Source organism: Telmatherina bonti (assembly GCF_933228915.1).
Source record: "Telmatherina bonti genome assembly, chromosome: 18".
NCBI classification, from domain to species: Eukaryota; Metazoa; Chordata; class Actinopteri; order Atheriniformes; family Telmatherinidae; genus Telmatherina; species Telmatherina bonti.
The window spans coordinates 17,885,914-17,898,851 of NC_136616.1; the positions used below are offsets into that span (position 1 = coordinate 17,885,914).

Sequence of the window (12,938 nt, forward strand, 5' to 3'; positions counted from 1 at the left end):
CGGGCTGATTCAGTCTTTCCCAAAAACACGGTTTGTTTTTCCCACCCCTGACTGTTGCTGGAGGAAAGGGTGAATCATAAAGAGCATGATCTACTGTGTGTGTGTGTGTTTTCATGGTACTGGCTGAACGGGACAGGAGAACATGTTGTACTATACATGTACCCAGAGACAGCTTAAAGCCAAGGTGCAGTGACAACAGGCAGCTGAGAGTACAGGGATAATGTAAACTTAATAGCTTTTAACGCCCTGTGATGGACTGGCGAGCTGTCCAGGGTGTACCCTGCCTGTCGCCCAAAGCCAGCTGGGATAGGCTCCAGCTTCCCTGCGACCCTGAATTGGAATAAGCGGTTTGGAAAATGAATGAATGAATGAATAGCTTTTAACACATTGATATAACTGTTGAAAAATAGATGCTTCTTCGTCAGACTGTGGGCCGTTACAGCAAAGAAATGAATGAGTTTTCATTTATTCCCAGAACTTAACCTTAGAGAAATCACTGTAAATAATTCACTGATTGCATGTCATGGCCTTTACGAGAACATGGATCTTATCCAGATGCCATGAAAAATCTGAATATTTCATGTAGTAATTTGCCGTAATTTCATATAGTGAACATAGTCTGATAAGAGCAAAAGTGTAATACTTACTAAATGTATGATGGGGCTCTTCAAGAAGCACTTCAACACTTAGTATAGCTATATTTATTGGAAAGTTTGAGAACTTAGCCCAGTTCTTTGCAACAAACTTTATGGTATTAATTCTTTGTATTATAACATGGGTGATGTTATGGGGTGGGAAGGGAGTAAACAAACAAACAAACAAACAACCAAAAAGCATATAGCACTTCATGGAAGGATCTGCCTCCAACTGGACAGTCCACTAGCTGGTGTTGTTCTCACTCAAATGTAAGTCGCTTTGGATAAAAGCTAAATGACTGTAGATTAGAATAGAATACATTTACATTTCAGCTGCATTTTCTATGATCTAGAAGGAAAGTTAATATTTGTATCGCAGTTCATAGGGGAAAGTCATCATGACAGGTTGGGTGAGAGTATCTGTGACAAAATAATTAGGAACATCGGTGTATTTTAAATGAGAACTATGTAACTTTCTGACCGTAAAAACATGTTTTTCTGTTTGGATGCCACAGTGACATATATTATGTACATTCCTGGAGCTGTTGTTGCTTGGCTGTGTCCCAACAATGGGATGGGATGGTGCATCAGTTCCCAGTAGCATTTTACTTTATGCCACTGTGTCACATATCCGCAACTGGATATCACCGTACTGACCGATTTAAGAAATGTAAGAGGATAGTACTGAAGGAAGAGAGAAAAAGAATATGAGACAGAAAAGACAGAACAAGAGAGAAGACCAGAAACTACATTAGGTTGACTTTTACTGCCTGTAGAGAACTCAGAGAAGAGATAGGACGCAAGATGGATGTAGAATTAGCTTAGTTTTTAGGGGGCACCTCTAAAAAATCTGGCAAAGTTCAGTGATGCTGAACTATATTCAGAAATATTATCTTTCTCATTTGTGAGTCTTTCACATGTTTAGTTGTATGAAACGTTGATCAGCCAGTATCTACACTTGCTGTATTTAATCCATGATTTAGTTTAAACTTTTTTTCTATGTGGTATATTTTTAAGTTTGCTTGATTTTTTTCCGGTTGGACATGTATTCTTAAAACAAAAGGCTTTGCGCTCTCATAGCTGTTTGTAGGTGAAGCCCTGCTCGTGAGTAGAGGAAACAGAAGTTCCACATTCACCACAGGACAGCACTAGTAGGTAGGTAACAAGTATGGAGTCTTCACATTAAGACATGCATGTGAACGTACAGCAATACCTGCATGTATGTGTACCTTGTGCATACACAGATTAATTTTGTGACTGTGCTTTCCATGCATATGTACTGCAGGGTGTTTTGAAAGCATGTGCTTTGCAAGCATATTAAACCGTTTCATAAAAGCTCTTGCGTGCCACCTTTGACTTCCTGTCAAATTGAATGAGAGCATGCTAAGAAACCACACGCAAGTCACATGACAGAGCAAGTCTGCAACTTTCTGCGTTCAGTTTGAGCTGCACACGTCTCTATTTTAAGTCAGTTAAAGAGTAGTGCGTTTTCTGTTGCAACGACCTCGATGAAAGGCTTCCTTTAAAAGACACACAGGAACTGAATAAAGAGGAAGAAGATTAAGAGGAACGAAGTGGAAGGAGAAGTGATGGACACGTCAGATGACAACGGCGATCCGGCCACAGACACAAATGGTGGTAAGTTTAGTACAAACGGTGTCTGCAGAAAGTTTGTACAGAGACATGTTAGTTTAAATGAGATTTCGGTGTTGTTTTCTGACTGGACATACAGTTTAACGCTAAATAATCTAATTCAAACATGTTACATCTTTTCATGAAGTCTTACAGAACTGCTGTAGGTGTTATTTTGTGTGTTAACATTTAATTGCAGCAAAATAGAGATTTTAAATGATGATTTTAGTGAAATACAAAAACTGGTGAACAGATAAATGACTTTTGTCACATTTGTGTTTTTGTTGTTTTTCTTTTCATTCAGCTCATCCGGTACGATGCACTGAAGAAGTACTTCTTCCTTTCTTCACAGATGAGAGCCTGCAGGCCATCATGGACTCAAAACGACCTCCTTCCTCCCCCAGCATCCTGCCTGCCCTTACAGAACTTAGACTGGTCCTACTGGGCAGGAAAGGAACCGGCAAAAGCGCAGCAGGCAACACAATACTGGGAGGAACAGGAGGGTTTGAGAGCGGGAAGCCCACCGAGGAGTGTGTGAAAAGGCGAGCTGATGTCTCAGGAAGAAAAGTCACAGTGGTGGACACACCTGGGTGGGAATGGTACTACCCACTTAACAGCACCCCCAACTGGGTGAGAAGAGAGACTCTCCGTAGTGTGTCTCTTTGCCCTCCAGGGCCTCATGCGGTGCTGCTGGTGGTACGGTCCTGTGCTTCTGTCACAGACAGCTACATCAGGGAGATAGAAGAGCATCTGGAGCCACTGGGAAAAGAAGTATGGGAGCATACCTTGGTGCTGTTTACCAGGGGAGATGAACTGGGACTGGGAAACATGGAACAGCGAATCCTGGCAAGCGGATTGGGACTCCAGACACTCGTCCAGAAGTGTGGGAACAGATACCATGTCGTGAACAACCGCAGCAAAGGAGATGGGACACAGGTTAGAGAGCTCATAAGGAAGCTGGAGGAGATGGTGAATGGAAAGAAGGATGGAAACAGTCATTTAAGACTGGATAGTAGCGTCCTGTTGGGTCTGGAGGCAGATGGAAGGAGGAGAGCCAGAGAGAGGAGGAAGAAACAGAGGCAGATGGAGGCACAGATGCAGAGAGGAACCATCAAAGCTGCTCTTACGAGTGAGTCCCTCTTATTAAATTTAATATATGTGTATATAATATAACTCCCTTATTGTATAATTTTGTAATAACCTTATGAAAAGAAAAAAATGCATGCTGAAGGCAGCCGCATTGGAAAGCACAACATAAATCAATGTTTTATTTGTTTTCATGCCAAATTAAATGAATGAAACTTGAATGGCATTTGTCCACTAGTCCCAAAACCCCTTAGCTATTCCTTTTAAGATCCTGTGTACACCACAACACTGAGACAGTAAAACGCAGTTCGGTTGTGTTCAGGCATCTTGTTTACACAGTAACACGGTTTTGGGTGGATAAAACCACAAGGGTTTGACAGCAGCCTTCAGAGTGAAATGTTCTTGTAATGCAAGGCAAATCCTCTCAGTGTGTTAACTGGAGTCTTTGTGGGATGTTGACGACAACTTAACCTTTGAAAAGCATAACAACAGTGGTGGAGCTCCATGTTACGTTTGTGCTGTTGCATCTTCTTGGGTCTATTGAAGCAAATCCTGTAGAAAATTTAAGCTGATTGTAAAGACAAAAAGGTTATATGGCCCAGTTAACTAATGACTGGCAAGCAGCACTTCTGTTGTTTTGTTTCCCAGACTTATGAGAAAGCAACAGAAACTGGGGTGTGTTGTTAGAAAGCTTCACTGCCCACTAGGGGTGTGGCATACACTACATCTTTTGTAGTCCTATTTGCATTTTCCTCTGCACAGAGATGGTTGTCATTATGTTGTTTTGTAAATTCTTTTCTTTTATATTTTTAATATACCAAGAAAAAGGTTTGAATTTTGCAAGGAACCATTATGGTGTAAAAAGAGCCCAACCCTCCAAGGAAACGTCTTTGTATTCAGACAGCTGTGCGAACAAACTGATGAATATTGGGATCTATAGACACTCTGAGGATTCAGATAGTGAAACACTCATACTATAGAATGAAAAACATGAGGATTAAACATTGAGGAGCCGTGCATTACACAATTATAATGCACAACGAAGTGTCTAGGACACAATGATGCACAGTGGAGTGCATTATAACCGTGTAATGCACAGATCTGAGTTGTTTATTACGCTGCTATAATGGTCCCACCGGGTACCCACCCATCCAGTAAAAACTTTAGAACAAATGTTTATTTCTCTTTTACAAAACTTGCTAAATAAGTATGGGAACTATTTCATGTTAGCCTCGATGTACTTTTTATGCTTAGCAACCGTTGTCAAGCTATACAGAGAGTTTTTCTCATTTAATTCAATTAAATTCAATTCAACTTTATTTATAATCATATATATAGTCAAATCATGGCAATGCCATCTCAAAACGCTTTACAGACAGGAAAAAAAAAAACTCATAATGAAAGCCAACTCATAACAGCCTATATAAGGAAACCAACAGATCGAGTTGGAGGGTCCAACTCAATCTCCCATCCTGAGCAAGCACACTGGCGACAGTGGGAAGGAAAAAACTCCCTTCTAACAGGAAGGAAACCTCTGGTAGAACCCGGCTCAAGGACAGGCAGCCATCTGCCTCTGCTGTGTGCCTCTGCTCTCTGCCAGCTGATCTAAATCAGTTGATTAATGCATTGCTATGGTGATGCCTGTTGCGGAGAGATTATACAGTAATTTGACTCGCCAAACTATGTGTGCATATTTATAAAAACAATGCAGCCAGTTGGCATTTGAATTATCACTGACCATGGTATAATCTTTTTGAATCAACAGGCTAAAGTATAATCTAAAAAAATAAAAGCTATACTAAGCATCTCACTATTTAAACAGTTTTTTTTTTTTTTTTTTACTCGTAACTGTTAGTGATGTTGATACTACAACAACGCAAAACTTTCAAATTGGATGTTTTTCAGTACAAGGCACATCAATTTTAGTATCAATTTTAGACATTCACACATAAGATCTGCTCAGGTCACATGGTGTCAGTAACTCATATAATTGGCTGTTCAAGTCGTTTTCATCTCTGAAGTGTTTATCTGTGCAATCAAGGTGTTTTGATCACAAGATCCAATGTGTGAACTAAAACCTCCAGTCAAGGCTGCATTACAGTTGCTGGGAAATAAACTATCAGACCACCACTTATGACGGTCTCCAGTTTAATATAGATGCCTTCATTGGTGCCTCTCTGAAGCTGACTTCTCTGCCCAAAATGTGCACATGACTATCTTCAAAAGAGTTACATTTACCCTGCAGGAGCGGCCAGATAGACGCTGAATCTTGTCCTGCACAGCTGAGTCACACATCTTGTGCTATGTGTTTATTATGTGGTAGTTGGTTTCTCTATGTAAAGATCTGAGCACTGCTTGCTGTGCTGCATACAGGCTGTCTAAAATAACTGCTCAAAAGCTGCAGTCCTGCAAGTTTTAGTTGTTTCTTGCTGCTGCAGACCTGAATCAAATTAACAGGTCAACCTGATTGGCCAGAACTGCAGTTGTATCAGGAAAACATCTAAAACCTGCAGGACAGCAGGACACATTTTGGACACCCCTTGCAAACATGATGCCAGTCAGCTTATATTTGGAGACAGTTTAGCTTGAAATGTCTTGAGATGCTTTGTTTCAAAAAGATCCTTCTGAGTTCCTCTGAAATTTGCAAATATAAAAGAACAACATTCTTTCTCCTTTTCTTTTGTTTGTAAAAAGGGTTAATGTAATGTAAAAAGGGTTCAGTATAGTTCACCAGAGTATACGCATAGAGACACACTTAAAACGTAAATGGTGAAACGTAAAGACTTGGCATAAGACCAACAAGACTACAAGGGGACGCTGTATGAAGACAGGGATTAAATGCAGGGATACACAGGTGCAGTCCATAATTGCATGAACAAATGAATCCTGGGAGATGCAGTGTTGGGGCCAGTAAGCAGGAGATGCTAAGTGCACCAGCGGAGAAGGAGTAGTGATGGCAGACAGATTTTACAGTTTCTGGAACCAGACAGTGTGTGTTAGGCTGAGATGCAGAAACCATTTTGACTTTGAGTTGTCTTTAAACAAAGGATGCACCTTTTTGCATATTTCATTACCTCAGAGTGTGAACTGCATCTCCTGGAGGATTTACTGCGTAACTGTGGGGCTGAAGAGTCAAATCAAAATGATCCTGGTCATAAATTTGTTAATGTTTTGGTACATTTAGACATTACATTAAAATGTGGATTCAGCTTTTGTATAATAATAGATTAACATCAGCAGAAAACATGACCACAGTGGTTTATGTCTCTTCAGGAAGAGGTGAGACTATAACTTGGCGATGACCATTAATTAATGATCCTTTTATCTGTAATATTTTAATACTGCTGTGGGCTGAAGTAGTTTAGAGATGTAGTAGTGAAGTATACTTAAAAAACTGGAGTTATGATGCTTAACACTGATTTATATCCTCGTTCTTCCCAGATGATGGACCCCAGGGTTCTGAGCTGGATGCACATCAGTCATTCTCCAAGGCTCCTCGGCGGCTTCCTGAAGTCAGACTGGTTCTCCTGGGAGAGCGTGAAACTGGAAAGAGTTCTGCGGGGAATGTCATCCTCGGAAAAACTGGCTTCTTCCAAGCAGGGGCTGTAACAGAGGAGTGCATACGTCAGCAGGCAGACGTGGCCATGCGGCTAGTCACCGTGGTGGACACGCCAGGCTGGGAGGCAGGTGTGGATGGCGTTACACCAGAGAGGGTGAAGAGAGAGATTATCTGCAGTGTAGCTTTGTGCCCTCCTGGGCCGCATGCCTTTCTATTGACTCTGAGGGTGGACACTCTGGTGAGGGCAGGACACGTGAGGGAGCATCTTGAGCTTCTGGGGGAGGGCGTGTGGAGACATACTATCTTACTTTTCACCCATGGTGATCAGCTTCGAGAAGGGGTGGACATCGAGCAGCACATCCGGAGCGGAGGCAGAGACCTGCAGTCGTTGCTGGAGAAGTGCAGGGGCAGATACCACGTCATCTGCGGTGGAGACGGAGGAGGAAGAGGAGGCTCCACCAAGGTCACAGAGCTGCTGGAGAAAGTTGAAAAGATGGCGACGATGAACCGGTGTGAGGCTTTCTCCAGCTTGGTTCAAGAAGTTAGAGATCTGAGCCGGCAAAGGAACGAAAGGTTCAACCTGCGTCTGAAAGAGATGGCCGATAAGATGCAGCGCCAGGAGGGAGAGCTGAAGAAGATGAGAGAGAGGGAGGTGAAGAGCATCCGATGGTTTTTTGACAGGAAGAGGAAGGTGAAGTCGCCGGGGAAAGCTGACGTTCAAAAGGAAGAAGAGGAGGAGGAGGACAAGAAGATTGGAGAAGCAAGACATGATATTGGCGAGCTAGAGGAGAGGATTCAGTGGCTGACAGAAGACAGAGAGAGAGAAATTCAGGATTTGAGTGTAGAAAATGAGCGAGTTCGTGTGCTGCTAAACCAAAGTGAAAAAGAAAGGCAGGAGGCGACGCTGACCCTCGAGCTAAAAGAGAGAGAGATCGAGGAGCTGAAAGAAAGAACTGACGAGCAGCAGATGAAACTTCTTGATCTCGAACGAGTCTTCGTAGAACTTGAACACAAGAGAAAACGGAGAGAGGACGGCCTTGAAGCAGAAAAACAAGGATGGATAAAACACAAAGAGATGATGGAAAAAACTGTAGAGATGCTCCAGAGAGATAAAACAGACTGGATCAGAAAGGTTGAATCTTTAAATGTAGAAATAGAGCAGATTAAAAGACAAAGTGAGGATTCTCTGGAGAGAAAAGAGCAAGAAAAGAACAGAGAGTTTGCAGAGAGGGAGGAAAAAACAAGAAAAGAGATGGAAATGAAACTACTTGAAAAGGACAACCAGCAGGAAGAACTGAAAAGAAAAACTTTAGAGGAAAATCAGAAGATTCTCAGCGATGTAAAACAATGGGAAAAAGACATGGAGAGAAAAGTAGAAGAGATGAAACAACAACATCAGGAGGAAATTGAGAGACAAAAGCAAGAGAAAGAAAGCCAGATAAACGATCTGAAACAGCATCATCGAGAGGAGATGGCAAGAAAAACGATGGAAATGCAACAAGAAACCGAGGAAAAGTTGAAAGAAAAAGAAAAAGAACGGGAAAGAATCCAACAACACTGTGACAATGAAATAAAGAGCATGCAGAGCAGACAGCAAGGGGAGATCGCAGAGCTGAAAGAACAGTTTGTAAGAGAAAACAAACAACATCTGGAGGCAAAGAAGAGAGAAATGGTAGGGTTGGAAAAGACATACCTCGCTCTAATGGAGGAAAAAATGCAGGAAACTGAAAAAGAGAAGGAGATGATTCATCTGAATCACGTAAAGGACATGGAGCAAAAGATTCAACAGGCAGAGGGAGAAATTGAGGGTTTAAAAGTGAAGCATCAGGAAGAGACGGCAGTAAAAATGAATGAAATGGTAAAACTGATGGAGGCGAGGAAAGCCGAGCACCAGGAGGAAATTGATAAAATAGTGAAACAAAAGAAGGAGGATGTTGAAAAGATCCAACAGCAGTTCACCGAAACAGTGAGCAACTTACAGAAAGAAAGACAAGGAGAGATAGAAGAACTGAAACAAAGGTTTGCCAAAGAAAAGGACCGACAACTACAGGAAAAACAAAGACAGATAAGAGACTTGGAAGAAGAACATGCTGCTGAAATAGAAGAGATCAAACTACAACAGACAAACATGGTGCGAAGACTGCGGCAGCAGCAAGACATGGAGATGCAGGAGTTAAAATGTGAGCTTAAGACTAAAACTGAGGACATGGAGAAAGAGAAAGTACAATGGGAGAATGAGACTAAACAAAAGATGGAGGAAAAAGAGAGGGAGATGGAGGAGATGAAGCTTAGCATCGCAGAGCTGAAGGAACAAGTGCAACAAAAGGAAGAAACACACAAAGATTACTTGAATGAGATTAAAACAATGGAGCAACATTTAAAAGAAACAAAAAAAGAAAGTGAGACGATGAGATCAAATATAAATGAGTTGAGAGAAGAGCTGAGATACGAGAGAGAGAAGGAAAAGGTTTACTTAGGTGAGAAGAAAGACTTGAATGATAAATTGGAAGAGAAAGAAAAAGAATTGAAAGCAACAAAAGAGGAGTTAAAGGAGCTCCGGCAACAGCTGCAGCAGTGCAAAGAGGAAAACCAAAGAGACAAGTTGAACTGCAAGAACCAGATGCAGCATGTCGTGGCAGAAAACTGCAGAGAAATGGAAAAGTTAAAGCAGCACATAAAGGATGTCGAGGAAATCCTGCAGAGGAAAGAGGAAGAGCGAGGAGAAATCATTCTGAACCAAAAGAAAGAGGCAGAACGACGGCTACAGGACGCAGAGAGAAAGACGGAGGAGTTGCGACAACAGCTGTTAAACGACATGGAGAGAAAAGTGAAAGAGAAGGAAGCCGAGATTGAAGGTATCAAGCAGCAGGTGGACTCCAGGGAGACAAAATGGAGAGAAGAGCTGAGGAGGAAAGAGGAGAGAGACGCCAACGAAATGAACAAGCTGATAGAAAGCATTGACAAAAAAAGCAAAGAAATAACACATGTACAACGTCTTCTTTCAGAGAGAGACGGCGAGATTGAGGAGGCTAACAGGCTGTGTGCAAACTACAAGGCAGAAATAGAAGAGCTGAAAGAAAGCAATGAAAAGAAAAGCATCCGTATTACTGAGATGCAGCAACGCCACGAAGACCAAGAGAAGAAACATGCAGAAACACTGCAGGAGAAAGAAGAGCGTCTGCTGCGGCGAGACAGAGACAACGAGAAAGAAGTCGTCCAACTGAGACTCACCATCGAGCAAACAAAGTCGGAGCTGAAGGAGCTCACCAACAAGATGGAGAAGGAAATGACGAGCATGATTCAGGAGTACGAGAAGGAGATCGCGAGAAAAAACGAGGACATAGAGGCAATTGCCAAAGACAGAGACGCTGACGTGAGACGCTCAGAGGAAGAGAGCCGGCAAAGCGTTTTGGTCGTCGCTGAACAATATGAGGAAAGTCAAAAGGTGGTCAAAGAACTGCAGGAGCAAAACCAAAAGCTACGAAAAGAGGCGGAAAATTTCAGAGTAAAGTTTGAGGAACTGAAGAAAGAGAGCGAAGAAAAAAACAGGGAACATCGAAGAGAATGTGAAGAGAGAGTAAAAAGCATCGAAGCTGCTGTTGAGGAAAGAGACTCAGAGGTCAGGGCATCGAAAGAAACCATCGACAAACTACAAGCAGAGATAGAACGCATGATCCTGAGAGAAGGTGAGAGAGAGATGCAAATGAATGAGTTAAGAGATCAGCTGATGGAGAAAGAAAAGGAGCAAAGGTTGAAGGCGGAGGAGATTAATGAGAGGTTCGTAGAAAGACTAAAGGCTGTAGGAGACCGAGAAGAGGCTCTGAGCGAAGATGAGGCGAAGCTGAGCAAAAGACAACAAGACCTCGACGCAAAAGAGGAGGAACTCATTGAAATGGATGTAAAGTTGCAAAGTAAAGAAAAAGAGCTTCAAAAGCTCCAAGACAGACTAGCGCGTAGACAAAAAGCGCTAGAAGAAAAAGACAAGAGAGAGCAGGACGTCAACGTAAAAGCAGAGAATATCAAGAGAAAGGAGAGCGAGCTGGAGGCCTTGCTTCAAGCTTTGGAGGGCAAACAGAGAGAGCTGAGCTGCCACGGTCAAGACCTCCAGAAAAAGGTGAAGGGACTGAAAGACCAAGGGAAAGAGCTGAAGGATAGGGAGCACTACTTAAAAAACGAAGAGCAGGAGTTGCTTCACTGGAAGTCAGAGCTGCAGATGCAAAACGAACACGTTCACTTCACAACGCAGGAGCTGGACGAGATGCGGCGAGACTTGGCGTCGCTCAAGGAGGAACTTCACACCAAGGAGAAAACATTAAAGGAGTCTCTGAACAAAATGAGCAAATGGGAGCAGAACCTTAAAGAGCGGGAGGAAGAGTTGCACAGAAGACAGCAAAGGAATGGGACTGACGCTGACGCCGATGAGGAGAACTCCGTCCATCTTTCAGCTGCCGTTGACGACTCAGAAGATAACTTCTCTTTGATGCGTCCAGAGGTCAGAGAGCGAAGGGAAAAGGAAAGAGGAAAAGAGTCAGAAGGAGAAGAATGTGGAAAAGACTGGCAGGATCAGGGGGTGAAAACTGCTTTGTCAGCTGCGAAGAGCAACAGTTACCGCCTTGAAACACTAAAAGAAACGGAGCTGCCTTTAAGAAACGAGATGAGAGGAAGAGAAACAAGAGAGAGGCTATCTCAGAGTCCCGGAACATCAAACAACAGACACCAATCTGGGCTGGATATGAGAGTGATTGTTTTAGGGGAATCATGGTCCTCTCGCTCCCCTGCCGGACTTACCATCCTTGGTGGAGAAGCGCCCAAATTCGACAGGTCTAGTTTCAGGTCGTGGAGAGGTCAGATAGCCGGGAGATGCCTCGCTGTCGCGGAACCACTCGGCCTGAGGTGGCGAGACGGGCCTGATCCAGCTGGAGCGTCACAACGAAGAAGCATTCTGGACAGCATCTCCTGGTGTCTCCCAGACGCCAACATCGTCCTCTTGCTCATCCCTGCCTTCTTGACTTGTACGCAGAAGTACCGAAGAGCCGTGGAGGAGCACATGAGTTTGCTTGGGGAGGATTGTTGGAGGCGCACGTTGGTGATTTTCACGTGGGGCGAAATTTTAGGAGAGAGCCCAGAGCAGCACATATTGAGAAACGGGGAGCTGTTGGGGCTCGTAGAGCGATGCGGAGGCAGGTATCATGTGCTGACCAGCAAAAAAAACAACTCCATGATTGAAGGTTTATTTGAGAAGATGGAGGAAATAGTTTCTCTGAACAGCAGGAAGTAAATCTTTATGTGGATCTACGTTCAAATCCAGTTCACCGTGGAAACAAGAGGATTCTTATCTTACCTTATTCATTTGATCATTGCTTAGTTATTGAAACATTTTAACCCGTATGAAGCAACTTATCGTTTTGGAAATTTGCTTTTGTTTCATGATTTAACTAGAAAATCGTTCAGAGAGCGCAGACCTCCACCAAGCAGCTCATTTCCTCTCATATTGTCCACCCTTTCATAGCCCTACATTCATTTTATATGGATACACTATTAGATTCCTAGATTCACTTATAATGAATTCACAGTGTCTTGGCTATATTCTGGTGTTTCTTGCATGTTTATGTTATAATTCGTTCTCCTCTAGTGATGCAAAATTCCCAAGATCCCCTATTTTCTACTGTTCTGGATTGTAGTATCCAGAGTTATGCCAAGATCTAGATCTAACTTTGATATCTTGCAAAACCTGTTGGGAACTCCTGTGTTTTTTGGCCTGAAGGTTACATCGAAAACTGTTGTTTTTGTGTGTGTTTATATGAATATATATAAATAAAATTATATAAAGGTAAAAGTTCTCTCTTAATTCCTGATATCTGTGTATTGTTTTTCTGCTTCTGTGGGAGTCCAGCAGAGCTACAGTTAACATAGATCTTCAGATGAAGTCACAAGCCAAAACCTTCAAGTATAACCTTGCCTTGTAGTTTTAAATTATAAACTTAAAATTGTTCATGCAAAACTGTGAAGTAAATGTAGTGGAGGAA

General features: G+C 42.6%; 1 protein-coding gene across 1 annotated transcript; it reads left to right on the forward strand.

The window, feature by feature from the left end:
- Positions 1 to 2,224: 2,224 nt before the first annotated feature.
- On the forward strand, positions 2,225 to 12,190 carry LOC306769204 (uncharacterized protein; the record flags this gene model as incomplete). The annotated part of the gene is made up of 3 exons (XM_079257770.1): positions 2,225 to 2,273; positions 2,572 to 3,396; positions 6,795 to 12,190. 3 exons carry the CDS (start codon positions 2,225 to 2,227, stop codon positions 12,188 to 12,190), a joined length of 6,270 nt encoding a protein of 2,089 aa, XP_079113896.1.
- Positions 12,191 to 12,938: the final 748 nt, after the last annotated feature.